The sequence below is a fragment of the Notamacropus eugenii genome, chromosome 4 (genome assembly GCF_028372415.1).
Source record: "Notamacropus eugenii isolate mMacEug1 chromosome 4, mMacEug1.pri_v2, whole genome shotgun sequence".
NCBI classification, from domain to species: Eukaryota; Metazoa; Chordata; class Mammalia; order Diprotodontia; family Macropodidae; genus Notamacropus; species Notamacropus eugenii.
Genome location: NC_092875.1, coordinates 257,584,481 through 257,600,510, shown reverse-complemented (window position 1 = coordinate 257,600,510; position 16,030 = coordinate 257,584,481). Strand labels below are relative to the sequence as shown.

The window sequence follows — 16,030 nt, the reverse complement described above, 5'->3', positions numbered from 1 at the left end:
TCTGACGGTTCCTTTTGTTGTGTGTGTGTGTTTGTTCTTCATTTTCTTTTTTCTTTTTTTTAAATTTATTTAACTTTTAACATTCATTTTCACAAAATTTTGGGTTCCAAATTTTCTCCCCATCTGTCTATTCCCCCCACCCCAAAACACCAAGCATTCTGATTGCCCCTATCACCAATCTGCCCTCTCTTCTATCATCCCTCCCTTCCCTTGTCCCTATCTTCTCTTTTGTCCTGTAGGGCCAGATAACTTTCTATACCCCATTACCTGTATTTCTTATTTCCTAGTAGCAAGAACAGTACTCGACAGTTGTTCCTAATACTTTGAGTTCCAACTTCTCTTCATCCCTCCCTCCCCACCTATTCCCTTTGGGAAGGCAAGCAATTCAATATAGGCCATATCTGTGTAGTTTTGCAAATAACTTCCATAATAGTTGTGTTGTGTAAGACTAACTATGTTTCCCTCCATCCTATCCTACCCCCCATTGCTTCTATTTTCTCTTTTGATCCTATCCCTCCCCAAGTGTTGACTTCAAATTGCTCCCTCCTCCCATTGCCCTCCCTTCCATCATCCCCCCCACCCTGTTTATCCCCTTCTCCCCCACTTTCCTGTATTGTAGGACAGGTTTTCATACCAAAATGAGTGTGCATTTTATTCCTTCCTTTAGTGGAAAGTGATGAGAGTAAACTTCATGTTTTTCTCTCACCTCCCCTCTTTTTCCCTCTATTAAAAAGTCTTTTGCTTGCCTCTTTTATGAGAGATAATTTGCCTATTTTGAGTTAGCCTATTTTTCAAGGTGTTATTTTCTTCAGCATTTTTTTGGGTCTCCTTTAGCAAGGTGTTGACCTGCTTTTCTTGCATCTCTCTTGTTTCTCTTCCCAGTTTTTCCTCTCTAACTTGATTTTCAAAATCCTTTTTGAGCTCTTCCATGGCCTGAGCCCATGGAATATTTATTTTGGATGTGTGGGATACAGAAGCCTTGACTTCTGTGTCTTTCCCTGATGGTAAGCATTGTTCTTCCTCATCAGAAAGGAAGGGAGGAGATATCTGTTCACCAAGAAGGTAACCTTCTATGGTCTTATTTTTTTTTTTCCCTTTTCTGGTCATTTTCCCAGCCAGTGACTTGACTTCTGAGTTTTCTTTCCACCCCCACCTCACCTCCAGATCCACCCAGCCAATGCTTGGTGTCTGAGATTCAAATGCTGCTTCCCAGCCTTAGGGCTTCAGTGGGGCAGGGCTGCTATTCAGTGTGAGATTAAGTTTAGGTGCTCAGGTGGGGGCAGGGCCATCACACAGGGCTCAGTTCCCTCAGGGGGTTTATGCAGAGACCCTGGACAATGGATCCCAGCTCCTGCCTGCTTTGGGAGCACTGGTCTGCTGCTGCCTCCCGAGGGGGCCTGAGTTACGGGGACACCCCGCTCCCCTCTCGGTGAGCCAAAAACACTCTCTCACTGACCTTTAGTGCCTGTGGTGGAGGGACCTGTGTGGCTGCTGGAGATTCTGTCCCTGAAGCCTGCTCGGATCTGCTCCTCGAGGCTGAGGCAGGGCTGGGCTCCGCTCTGGGTCCACAGCGCAACGGACCTTTGAGGTCAGCTTTTCAGGGCTCTCTGGAACAGAAATCTCCTCTGTTTCATTGTTCTGTGGCTTCTGCTGCTCCAGAACTTGTTGGGAGTTCTTTACAGGTATTTTATGGGCTGTGGGTTTGGAGCTAGTATATGTGTGTCTTTCTGCTCCGCCATCTTGGCTCCTCCTCCTTTATTTTTTTTAAAGGGAAAAAATTAAGATAAAAGGTCTTAACTTGAAGATGTTCTTTACTAAATTATATTTTTTTCTTTAATCTTCTCTCACCCATTAACATAATCTTTACAAACACTTTGCGCTCCTACCCAGATTAGTACATTTGCACCTTTACTGACTTTCCTCTTTCTATTAATTATATAGATTAAAATGAGAAGACATTCCCAACTAGAAAGCTCATTTTCTTTTTCAGTTTAATGTAGGTGTGTAGTCTAGTAGCCTTTTTAAAAAACTATATATTCCTATTTTATCTAGAAATCATTAGGTCTCTGGAAAACTTATTTTTTTTTTTCTTGAGGAAATCTTCCAAAGGAAGCCTTTTTAAAATAGCCTTGAACTTCTAAAGCTACAGTGAATCTTCTGCATTATTAGCAGATGGGATGGAAAGAATACTGTTTTTGAAATCAGGTTTGAATTCCAGGTGTTCTTGCTACATGTCTGGTCTTGGAGAAGTCCTTTGATATCTGTGGGCCTCAGTTTTTTCATGGATTGGGGGTAAAGATCACTAATGTTTCTTCCACCTCTAAATCTGTTATACTCTATCATCTTCAATTTGTACTGTATCTCCTTTTGTAAGATGAGGAAATTACTAAGCAGTTTTTTGATTCTAGGATTCTCCTCCCCTCAAACTATATTTGACATTATTTTACACTTTCCCTCTCCTCACTCTTTGAGATTTTTCCAAAAAGAGCAGAAAAAAATATTGCTAGAATAGCCAACTGTTAATACAATTATACAAAAGCAAGCACTTGGATTCCATTTTAAAGCAATTTCAACTTAAAACAGGTATGATAAAATGTGGGGAATGGTTTGTAATTTGCTTACTCAGGTCTCTTCTGCATGTTTTTGAATATTAAAAGCTAGACTTGATTTGCCAGTTACTTCTCTTAAAAGGGCTGAACAATTTGTTAATAGATTTCTGTTTATATATTATCAAATTTGTAGCAACTCTCAAAGTGTGTACTGAGGGCTTCTCTTTTTCCTTTACATGAGGGGTATTTGCTACTTGCTGTTTAGAAAAAGGTGAGGCATAATGGATGAAATCAGCCTCAGAGCCAGGAAAACTTGTGTTCAAGGACTACTTTTGTCACATACTGGTCATGTGACCCCTACCAAGTCACTCTACCTCTCAGTGACCCAAGCCAATCTTTTGACTTTTTAAATTGAAGAATTTTCTCACCAGAAGTGCACTTTCCCTCCAAAAAATTGCAAGAAAAGCAGCTTGTTAGGGGTTTTTAGAGATAGAAAGGACCACTTCATTGCCCTTTATTTGTCACTGTAAACTCCATGACTGTGGCAAAATCATTTCACCATTCAACATCCCAGGTAACTCTCCATAATAATATTACGTTTGTTCATCTGAATTAGTGAAGGAGGTTACTAAGTAAAATAAGTTGATGTATTATAATCCAATCATTTTCATATTCTTCCCCATAATGTCTTAAAACTGTGACTCTCTTGCTTATAAAGGGGAATGCTGTACATGACTGGTGGTATTTTATAACTTTTCTTGCTTCAGAAGATTTCATGATTTTATTTATTACTTGCTCCAACAAAAGAAATTTGCAAACCTTTCATGCCCTGTTTTGTGAATTGCTAGTGTCAAAATAAATTTGGTGGCCAAATTTCTGGTAATGAATCACAGTGTCAAAGCTGGATCGTTTGGTCTATCTTTCCCTTTTTTCAGAGGAGTAAAGGCCTGAGAGATTGTGCTTTGCTAAAAGTAACAAAGTTATTAAGTATTAGAACAAAAATTTGATCTTAATTTTTCCACATAGTTCAGAGTTTTTGTTTTTTATTTATTTTTTAAGTACCTGTCCAAAAGTAGAATGGGGTGCTTCATGAGTTCTCACTCCACTCCAATGGAGGATAGGTAATCACTTATTGGGGTTGTATAGAAGGGATTCTTATCAGATGTGGTTTGGATTAAATATCTTCCCAGGCCTATTCCAACTCTGACATTTTAAGATTTAAGGGAGGAACATGTAAATTTTACTTTACTTTTATAGCACAATGGCTTGCAAAGATTAGGGACTTAATAAAGATGTGTCCAGTTGATTTTAAATGAAACAAAGTAGAATAATATCTACCTGGAATTTCATTCATTTGAATTTATAAATGACACATTTGTAAAAGAGGCAGTTGCAATAAAAGAGAAATAATATAATTCATTATTTTAAATACAGCTTTCAGGATATGTCAAACTTCCATACAGATTGCATGCAATTTATATCCCCTGTACCACAAAGATAATGAATATTCATAATGACAGCTTGGAGAATATGCAAAGTTTTAAGTGCCTTCTGACTCATTCTGATTCACAACTGTAGAATCTTAGAGGTCATCTAGGCCAACCGTCTACCCAAGTCATCAATCCCAGTTGCAACATCCCCAGCAAATGGTTATCCAGGATTTTCTTGAAGATATCTTATGTGTCAGAGCCCAGTTCTTTCATACCCTTCCCCAAAGGCACCCAATTTTATTTTCGCACTACAGAAACTGGTAAGAGGTTTTATTTCCCTTATAAGATCGTGGAAATAGAGCTGGATGGAGCCTCAGAAATCGTCTTGTCCAACTCCATTTTACAGAAAAGGAAAATGAGGTCTGAGATTAAATGACTTATCTAAGTTCACAAAGATAATGTCATATGAATGATTTGAACCCAGGCCTTGATTCTAGAATCATTGCTTCTTCCACTGTATGTAGTTTAAAATCTTTCACCATATAACTTCTGGCCATCATTTCTAGTTTTTCCCTTCAGTACCATATAATTTGTCTATTCCTTCTTCCACATGAGAATCAAACACTTGAGGACAGCTGTTCATGACCACTGTAAATCTTTGTATATCCAGGCTACACATTCCCTATTCTGTCACCTATTCACATGTCAATATTGACTATCGTCATTTTGGTTATCCAACCATGAATCTATACTACCCTCCCAGTATCTATTCTAAAACATGGTACTCAAGATTGGACATAGTACTTATAATGTGGATTTATAAGGGCAGAATACAAGAATACCACTACTTCCTTTGTTCTGAGCATTGTATTTCTGTTATTACAGCCTAAGGTGCCATGGATCCTTTTGACTGTAGTCACAATGCTTGCTCCCAGTTGAGCTTGGATTCTATTAGAACTTCTGGGTTTTTCTTTTTCCCTCAAAAGAGCTGCTTTCTAATCATATTTTCTCCGTTTTGTGTTTATATAGTTGATTTTTTTTCTGTGCTAAGGATAAGACTTTACATTTATGCCTATTAAATTTCATCTTGCCTGCTCTAGCTTGCTCCTTCTGCTAGCTGAGGTTTCTTTGGCCTCTTTATCCAGAGTTTTAGTGATTTCTACCAGTTTTGCATCATTTACATGTTTGATAAACCACTACAAATAGATGAGAATTTAATGTGTGGTATAAACTGAAGAGATTCAGCACTTGGTTTGCAGTCAGGGCATGTGAATGGTTCAGATCTGTCAAAGGTTTTATTATTATTTTTTATTTTTATTTTAGTTTATTATTATTATACAATTCGAATGTGTCATCTGTGACTTTCTCCAAATCTTTCAAATAAAACCTGTTGAGTAAAACATAGCTAAGCTGAGAACCCAGAGGATGTTCACCAGGCAATATTGATAGAGTTAACAATTCCAAACCTACCTAATATCACCTAGGCAGTCTACATTTCTCTGTCCCATCTGCAAGGATATCAAGTGGTCAATCAATAAGCATTTATTATTATTATTTATTTAGAACTTACTATCTGTTAGGCACAAGTGCTAATGATTTTTAAAAAGGCAGAAAATGGTCTCTGTATTCCATGGGCTTCCATTCAAATGGGGAAAACATGTATATATATACGTATATATATATATATATATATATATATATATATATATATATATATATATATATATATATATACACACATATATAAAAACGTAGCACCTTTTGAAGTTACTTCTCCTACTCTCAGATTCAAGGATGAAGTTTGTGAGTCTGTTTTACTACTACCTTAACTCATGAGTCACAATCAGTGAGCTCCCCTTTAATAGCTTAATTGTGTCAGCCAGTAGACACAAAACAGAAGTATTTTCTAGGGTGGCATTATGGGAACAGTAGCTGTAAAACAGTCCCCTTTCCATAGATCTAAGCTATATTTGCCTTTGCTGAGATACAACGAAGTATGAATAGATTCTCTGCTGCTTGTGCTAATTTTGGTCTAAAAATTAACACCTAGAAAACACAGGTGCTCCATCAGCCTCTACCACACCATGCACATGTGGAACCATTAGTTATAGCAAATGGAGAAGTTTTAAATGCTTTTGTTAAGCTCCCTTACCTTGGTAGTATAATGAAGTTGATTGCAAGCACTGACAGAGTCAGCTCATTGTTTGGAAGGCTCTCAGGAGGACAGTGTGGGAGAGAAGAGGTATTAAACTGACCATCAAACTGAAGATCTACAGAGCCATTGTGCTGACCCCATTGTTGTATGCCTGTGAAACCTGGACAGTATACCAGCACCATGCCAGGAAACTGAATCGCTTCCATTTGAATTGTATTTAGAAGATTCTGAAGATCACCTGGCAGGATAAGGTACCAGACACTGAGGTCCTTTCTCAAATTAAACTGCCAAGCATTCAAAATCTGTTTCAGAGAATGCAACTACAAAGGTCTGGCCATGTTGTTTGATGCAAAATGTATGCTTGGCAAAGAGGCTATTTTATGGAGAACTCACACAGGGCAAACATTTACATGGTGGTCAGAAGAAGCAATACAGGGACAAGGTCTCTATTAACTTTAGAATTGATTGTGTGACATAGGAGACACTGGCATAGGACTGCTCAGCATGGCATGCCCTCATCAGAGAAAGTGCTCTCCTCTGTGAGCAAAGAAGAATTGAAGCAGGTCAAAAGAAATATGAGATGCTCAAATTTAGGGAATCCACACCAAATGTTTGCATGGACTATTTGTGCCCAACCTGTGGTAGAACATTCCAAGCATATACTGGTGTGATCAGCCACAGTTGGACACACTGTAACTTGATTCTAGCATAGTGATGCCATTTTGGTTCTCTGAGAACAACAACATTCCTGGAAAAAATGGGCACAAATGTAGAGTATAATACTAAGGAAGCACGTGTGTATGCATTGCATGTAGCCAAGATGACTCACTCCTTTAGTTCTACAGGGCATTGAGGTCTTGCTTTACCCTAGATATAGCATCTCTTCTGAATAGGTTACTTAGCTGGGCTTACAAAGTCTGCTCTTCTTCATGGTCATGTTTTTTCTACTGGCAGCAGATTTCCTTGGAGCTATTTCTTTGTTGTGTGTCTGTGTACATATCTGTCTGTAGAAAGTATGATTCTGATCCCTCCTAGATTTGCTGTCTCCTACCAGGCAGGTCACTCCATGGATGGGAGAGGAGGATGATGGAGAAATTGTCTAGTCCACCCAGTTATTCCTTTTCAAGGGCCACTCTTGACCACAGTACCTTCACTTCCTCTTTTTCTCACTTTATTCTAAATTTTCTGCAATTAGACTTTTGACTCCATCATTCAACTGAAACTGCTCCTCCAAAGTTACTAGTAGTCTCTTAATTTCCATATCTAATGGATATGGAAATTTCTCCAATTGGATATGGAATTTCTCAATCCTGATCCTTCTTAGTCTCTCTGTAGCATTTGACATTGTTGATCACTTTTTGGATATTCTCTTTTCATGGGTTTTCATGACACTAATTTCTCTCTCTTCTATTTACCTGACCATTCCTTCTCAGTCTCCTTTTCTGGATCTTCATCTATGTATTGCAGTTTACCAAGGTTTTGTCCTGAACACTATTCTGTTTTCCATGTATATACTATCTTGATTTCATCACTTTCCATGAATTCCATTTTCATCTCTATGCAGATGATTCTTAGATCGACATATCTAACCTTAGTTTTTCTCCAGAGTTATAGTTTCCCATCAACTGTTTGTAATTAGGTATCTCAGAAATTTCAAACTCACCATATCTTAGACCTCATTTCCAAACTTCGCTATTTTTATTTAGGGTAACAACAATCTTCTTTTCAGTTAGATCTGCAACCTTGATGGCTTCCTCTTACCAAACATATGTGCCAGATTTTGTTCCTGCTTTCATAGCATCCATGGAGTATACACTTCTCCATTCACACAGCAACGACCACCTGAATTTAAGCCCTCATCACATGTCATCTGGACTATTGTAGCTAGTTGATATTTCTGCTTCAGTCTCTCCCCTTTCTAACTCACCTTTTGCACAGAAATGATTTTCTTAAAAGTGTAGGTCTATATTATTACCCATACCTTAACCCAATAAACTTCAGTCATTGCTATTACCTTCAGGATGAAATGTTAACTCCTATGTTTGACATTTAAAGCTTCTCACAGACTGGCTTCTTCTCACCTTTACATTATTCCCTTCTATACAGACCAAGATCCAGTTCTATTGGCCTGTTTGTTATTCCTTGTATATGACACTCCATATCTCCTTTATGTCTTTGTACTTGTTATCCACCATATTTTTCCACGTTGCTCCTGACTCTTAGAATCGCTGGCTTCCTTTAAGACTCAAATCAAAGCCTCCTTTCTATGGAGACACTTCCTATTCACTTCCCCCCACTCCCAGCTGCTAGAGCTATTCCTTCTAAGGCTATTTCCCATCTAATTTTTAAATATCTGGTATTTAAATTTTTATTTCCGTGTATCCCCCATAGAAAGTAAGCTCCTTGAGCGGAGTGGCTGCTTTTGCTCTTCTTTGTATCCCCAGCCATAGCAGAGTTTATGGCTTATAGTAAGGACTTACAAAAATGCTTGTTAACTGATTAAATGAAGCTGATGAGCTCAACTTTTTAGCGTCTCTTAGGAGTATGGCTCTTCTCTCTCCAGTCAATGGCATTGCCCTTTCCAATTCAATCAAAATGGATATATAAGCATAAACAGGAATTTGTATTTCATTAACATATCAGTACGTAATTATCTCTGCTATATTTGCCTTTTTTCTTGTGAATATATTAACTAAGGGAAAGGAATCAAAGACTCTTCCCATAAGATATGTAGGAAATAGAGAGAAGATAATCTTAGAGGGGAAGGTAGTGGTACTTAAGGATGAGGGTAAAGACTCCCAGAGGCAGTGGTGGCAGTGGTTTGAGCTCAGATTTGAAAGGAAGCCAAGGATTCTTGGAAGCAAAGGTGAAAATGGAAAGTTTCCCAGGCATGGTAGACATCCTGTGCAAAGGTACAGAAAAAGATGAAGTGTTCTATGTGAATGAAGTAGGGCAAGTATGCTAGGATGGATGGACCACTAAGTGTATAGTACAAAGTAAGGTAAGGCGTAAGAATAGGAAGGAGCCAGGTTGTGAAAAACATTAAATACCAAATAGAGTTTATTTTTGATCCTACAGACAACGTAGAGCCACTGGCATTTGAGTGTGTGTGGGAAGAATGGAGGGTGGAAGGGGAATGCTCTAAAAACCTGTCCTTTAGGAAAATCACTTTGGCAGTTGTGTAGTGAATAAACTAGAGTGGGTAGAAACTTTTTAAAGACAGACAAAATAGAAGGCTATTGTAATAGTCCAGGTGGCAGATCATAATGGTCTGAACTCGGGCATTGGCTCTGTGAGTTTAGAGAAAGGAACGTGGAGATAGAAATATGGCAATAGACTGGATATGTGGGATGAGTGAGAACTTGAGGATGTCACTGAGGTTGTAAATCTGGTTACCTGGAATGAAGGTGGTGCTCTCAGAAGTAATAATAAAGTTTAGAAGAGGAGAAAGTTTTCTCGGATGAGTTAAGTTGATAAGCACACCAGACATTTGGTGTGAAATGTCTAGTAGGTAATTTGTGACGAGAATGGACCTGAATTTTAGGAGACACTAGTACTGACTGTAGATCTGGAAGTTATCTACATAGAGATAATAGCTAAACTCATGGGAGCTAATGAGATTACCAAGTTAAAGTATATAAAATAGCAGAGGGCCCAAGACTTCAGAACATTGGAACACAAGGGTTAATGTTAGGTATGACATGGATGACAGTCCAGCAAGGGAAACTGAGAATGAATGATCAGATAAGTAGAGAGTGAATTGTCACAAAAACGGAGAGAAAAAGAATATCCATGAGAGAAAGTGGTCAACAGTGTCAGATGCTGCAGAAAGGTCAAGAAGAACATCTAGAGCAATACTTTCTATACTGCTTTGCTCAAATCCATATTTACCATATCCTTGACATTATCTTGATTTCTAGTCTAGTGATGCTATTAGAAAAGGAAATGAGGCTAGTCTGGCATAGTTTGCTCTCTTTTTTTGCCTCCATTTCATTTCCTTTTTGTTTAATTGATGCCTTTTGCTAGAATATTACATTAATGTTGAAATGCTCTACTTCCTCTACACAAGATTTTCCCTTCTAACAAAGATTAAATAAAAAGAAAAAATGCTCAGGAGAACTATTCACCATGTCTGATAGCATAGACACCATTTCCCATGTTTTTTGCCTCTAATAAAGGCATCTCAGTTCATAGTGGTGAACCCTATCCTTTCTGAGTACAATCTCTACTTTTAGCAATCTTTTCTAGAATTTCCTCAGAAATTAGCATTAAACACTTTACAATTTGAAGTGAATTCTTTCTTCCCCCTTTTGAAAGTTGAAACTCTTTCCTGTCTTTCCATTCACAAGATTTCTGCTCTTCTCCCTGGATATAGATGATTGTTTTCACAAGTTCTTTCAGTGCCCTGGCCAGATGATTTAAATTCATTAAGAGCAGTTAAGACCTTAAGTGGCTCAATGGATAGGGCACTGATCAGGAAGACCTTGATTCATATTCTGCCTCAAGCACTTACTGTGTGACGCTGGACAAATCATAAATAAAATTTCAGGTTTCTCAATTATAAAATAGGGATAATAATAATTCTTGCCTCCCAGGGTGGTTGTAAGAATGAAATGAGAAAATAAAATAATTAGTACAGTGCCTGGCACAGAGTAATAAATGGCTGTTCCCTTCCTATTCTCCCCTTAATTATTTTCTTATATATCTTATTTATCCTTGATCTTGATTTTATTCCATTTTTGCTATCAGAAGATTATTCTCTTTAGTAGAGAAACCAGGAACAAAATGGGAGTGGACTATTTTTTTTGTCTGATTATCTTCTAATTCAGAAGAAGTACAAAGCCTAATCCTTTTTGATTTTTGTCTTGTTCCTAACAAAGCTAGAACGCCTTTTTTATTGCCTTTAACATTTTCATAAGCTACTAATCTGTGAGGCTTTAAGTATCTAGACTTTGTTTTTGATCTCCCTTAATGATGATCATCCGCTGTTAATTTTGTGGTATAGGGCAGTGATGTCAAACTCAAAAAAGAAAGCATACCATGTGGGCTACATGTTGACTTAGAAAACCACATATTAATATTATTTGTGTTCTATTGTATTTTTATTTTTTGGTTAAATATTTCCCAATTACATATTAGTATGGTTCACTATTGGGAGTGTTGTTTTTTCTACCTCCTATTATAGAGGATAGACCATTGGTATTGGAGCAATGAAAACCTAGGTTTTCATCTCTCCATGTGTGACTCAATTCAAAAGAGAACTTTGGTCTGATGACTCAGCATAACTTCCGTTTTATACTCCAAGCCTCTCATTAAAATCAGCTTTGTCTTTGAGATGTATAAAATTGTCAGATTTGATAACAAAGTAAAACAGTTCAACAGACTATATAATTTTTATGGGAGAGTTGAATCAATACAAGAAAATAAAATCAAAGTGTAGTAGAATGAAATCTAGTCAATTACTATTCACAGAGCATAATACAGTTTGTTCTGGTATGTATGTGTATGTGTGTGTGTATATTTTTATATACATATATATACACACACACGTGTAACATCTTATCCATTTCTTTTGTTGTGGTTATAAAAAGTTTACATATTAAATCATTTTAAATGCGCTAAAGATAACTGTTTAATGCCACTTTTTTGTAATGTGATCATTCTCCTTGATAATCAGTTTTACAAATTTGAGATTTTGTTAAAATAATCTGTTTTCACAGTGTTGGCTTTTTTTTTTTTTGAGACTATTAAAAGATCATCAATAAATTCTTGTAAAGTTTTGCGGATGTGTATTCATGGGGATGAGGGGAGAGAAAGATAACAGAACTACAAAGAACTATGACCTTTGAAAGAAAAGAACATAAAACATGTAATTCAGTTGGCCAAATGTGTAGTATCCTTCCCAAAGTGATTACTTTGGGTTATGTTGTTGTTTTCTTGGCAAAGATTCTTTGAGTGGTTTGCCATTTCCTTCACCAGCTCATTTTACAGATGAGGAAACTGAGGCAAATAGGGTTAAATGTCTTGCTCAGAGTCACACAACTAGTAAGTGTCTGAGGTCAGATTTGAATTCAGGAAGATGAATCTTCCTGACTTCAAGACAGACATTCTGTCTACTATACCACCTAGCTGCCCTAGGGTTATACTTTATACCTTGACTTAAATGATTCTATTTTTTTTTAACATATCTTTTAAATTACCTCCAGAAACTATATTACATTCTTAGCTCATAGAATTTTAGAGGTGGAAGGGATCATTTTACTTGTAAAGAAAGAGGATGAGAATAGTTAAATGACTTGCTTGATATTATGCAGCAAGTTGATGGCAGTGTATTTTTTCTGGTAGCCTCATTGATAAATCTGAGGGTTTTAAAACTAAGCCATTTGGAGTCAAGTCCAACGAATCTAGTAAATGACAAATCAGGCCTAGTCTTTCTTCTGAGTATTACTCCTGCTTCAGGGGCAGCTAGGTGGTACAGTGGATAGAGCACCAGTGCAGGAGTCAGGAAGACCTGAGTTCAAATCTCACATCAGACACTTGACACTCACTAGCTGTGTGACTTTGGGCAAGTCACTTAACCCCAATTGCCTCATCCTGGGTTATCTCCAGTAATCCTGATGAACATCTGGTCACTGAATTCAGATGGCTCTGGAAAAGAAGTGAGATTGGTGACCTGCACAGCCCTCCCTCACTCCAAACAAAGTCAAGTGCAAGTCATGTCATTATTTCTCTGATGGCATGGTCTTCTTCCTCAATGAAGGACAAACACACACACACATAGTCTTGCTGCACAAATTGCCTGTTGGACCTTTCAAACTGGAAGCCTTGTAGACATTTCAGACTCAACATAGTGAAAGCTGAACTTGTCATCTTTCCTGCAAAACCCATCCCTCTTCTGAATTTCCCAGTTTTTGTAAAGGGTAACCATCCTTTTAATCAACCAGGTTTAGAACTTTGTAGTTATTCTTTTACTTCCCACTCTGACTCTGCATTTCCAATCAGTTGTCAACTTTTATTAATTGTACCTCTGTGATGTTTTTCAAATCCATCTACTTCTCACACGGTGACCCCCTCTGATATATCCTTCCCACCTCTCTTCCTCTCTCCACACAAACATGTCTGCCTATGTGTGTGTATGTGTAATATGTTGTATCAAAAGTCTTAGTGCAGTTTAGTAGTGTAAATGACACTACGACTTTTGGAACATATTGTAAAATTTAAACTAATTAGACAAAAAAATTTTCAGACTTGTTATTATATTTTTATTATATTTTCACTTTGTTTTACTGAAGGCATTTAATTTCATATATTAATTTGAAAGATTCTGCTGTGCGCAGTTTAATATAACAATTTTATGTGAAGAATAATTATCTCAAATAGTTTTGGTTTTCTTTCTAGGTCCTGTGTTTTCTCTGTGAAGCTTGTAACGATGTGACTTTCTATGTGCCTACTAAACTTGAAGCCAATGAAATTGTTGGCAAAGGTAAGATATGGCAGAATATTTTACAAATTGTAGTTTAGACTTCATTCTTTAAGCTCCCTCTTGGAAGATGGAAACTACCATAAAATTATTTACCTTGATTCTTCAGAGAGCTGTTTGGAAAGAGACACAAGTCACAAGTATCTTGGCAATGCTTCTGGTCGTCATAATTTTGTTGAATTTTATATTTTTAAATTTTTAAAATATTTTTAAATCTGTGGTTTTGCTGCTGGTTGTGATTTTTTCTCTGCATTTTTTCCTTTTCAATTATTATCTTTGTATTTCTATATCTATTTGTTAAAGCTTCTAGTTAAAATATGAATTCCAGTGATAGATACTACTGTAGCAAGAGGACTATAAGCAATTCAAGACTGAAGAGGGAGAGGGCAGAGAGCTTATAGATCTAGAGGTAGAAGGCACTATAGAGACCATCTAGTCTGAGGATTCATAATCTTTTTGGCCCCCCTTGCTAGTCTGGAGAAGCCAGACTCATCAGATTTTTTTTTTTTTAATGATCTAATGCTCTGCCCGGTGCTCCCTCTCTAATTTGTCAATTTTGCCTAGTTCAGGCATTGTCTGTGTGTTTGTTTGCCTTGTTTTCTTTTGCCTCTATAAGAATGTATGGAACTACTTTTTGTTGTTTGGTCAATTAATTGTGTCCAACCCTTTGTGACTCTATTTGGGGTTTTCTTCGGCAAAGATACTGGAATGATTTGCCTTTCCTTCTCCAGTTCGTCTTACAGATGGAGAAACTGAAGCAAATAGTATTAAGTGACTTGCTCAGGGTCACACAGCATGTAAGTTTCTGAGGCTGGATTTGAAGGCATTTCAGCCTACAGCCAGCAGTCACTTATACTGTGCAATCTAACTGCCCCATGGTACTACTTTAGGGACTGGTGATGCACATGGATCTCTTGTAGGTTATGTGTCATCTTTAAGAAATGTGTTTTCCTCAAGTCACTTACCAACTCACAGTTTAAGTATTTTGTCCTTGGAAAGATGAAAATTCTCATTTATAAAAATATTTTAAAAGAGCATACTTAAAAGGCTAATAATGGTCTATTCAGAGCAATATGTTTTCAGCTGAAATATAGCTGAATCAAAACATGGATTCCTTTTTAAGAGTGCGTTTCATTTAAAAATCATTTGCAAATGATTTTTTAAAAATGAGTAGGAACATTTTATGATTCCAGTGTGACTAGGTTCTCTCCCTGTTAATCATTCATTTCAGAGTCACATGAATTTCTGTAGAAATTTGTTTCTATTTCCACATTATCATGAATTTTTTTTCATACAGTTAATCTGAAAGATTGTTTAAAGTCTGCAAACCTTATTCGTTCAAGTGATACCGACTTTGGAGTTTTAGAAGATGGTTCAATATATCCAACAAATACAATTTTATTGTCTCCAAGGAAGAGGACTTTTTTTATATCCCTTGTGAATACTCAGGAACAGAAACAGAAGGATATAAATGTTACATTGGAACATCAAAAGAAGGTATTCAAAAAGCAATATAGCATTTTATTGAAAAAATACTAGTATCTTTTAAAAATACCTCTCCCCAAAACTGAAGGATAATTAATAGGTCCTATTGCTCATTTTTCACTTTGACTTCATTATAAAATCTCACATTTAACATGGTAATAAGATCTAAGCATCCTGTTGGACACAAATTGATTGTGAATTGATAAAGTTGTGCTGCAGTAAAAATAGGGAGTGAAATCTTGGTTGATACATAAGTGGGAGGAAATATAATGGGGGAACTCAGAAGTTTTCAGGCACTCACTTACATAATTTGATCCAGATAGGAGCAACCAAACCAGAGAGACATTGCTCAGAAAAGTATCATAAAAAATGATTTCTGATTGAGGATCTTAACACTTTGTTGTGATTCCATCTGGCTAGTCTCTTTGTTGATTTGTCCTTGGTTGTCATAAATTGCCATATACCATATTATTTGATGTAGTGGGAAGGTCCAGTGTTATAGCTGTATCCTGGGCCTTTATCTCTTCTCACTCTTTACTGTTAAACTTAGTGATCTCATCAGCTCCCATGGGTTCAGTTATTATCTCTATGCAGATTATTCTTAGATTTATTTATCCAGTTTCTGCTAACCTTTAGTCTTATGTCTCCAACTGCTTCGTATATAGCTTGAACTGTGTGTCTTGTAATCACCTTAAACGCAGTGTTTACCAAACTGGACTCATTATCTTTTCCACAAAATCCTCCCTTTCCTAATCATTCCCTGTTACTATGAAGGGTACTGCCATCCCGACAGGCCTCAGACTCAATCTAGATTTCATCCTTAATTTCATTTTCTCCCTTTTCTTCCCTCCGCTTCCCACCATATCCATTCTGGTGTAAAATTCTATTGATTCCACCATCACAATTTCTCTAGTATATTCCTCCTTCTTTC

The 16,030-nt window shown here is 37.0% G+C and overlaps 1 protein-coding gene across 3 annotated transcripts in view; it reads left to right on the top strand.

Moving 5' to 3' along the window:
• LOC140501169 (desmocollin-3-like) overlaps nucleotides 1-16,030 on the top strand; it is an 89,314-nt gene that overhangs the window by 29,082 nt on the left and 44,202 nt on the right. For all 3 annotated transcript variants that reach the window (XM_072604468.1, XM_072604466.1, XM_072604467.1), the window contains exons 2-3: nucleotides 13,533-13,617; nucleotides 14,912-15,111. Coding sequence is in view for 2 of the 3 variants with exons in the window: in XM_072604466.1 (XP_072460567.1) it covers nucleotides 13,533-13,617; nucleotides 14,912-15,111 (285 nt within the window). In the remaining variant the exon portion in view is untranslated. The remainder of the gene's footprint in view (nucleotides 1-13,532; nucleotides 13,618-14,911; nucleotides 15,112-16,030) is intronic.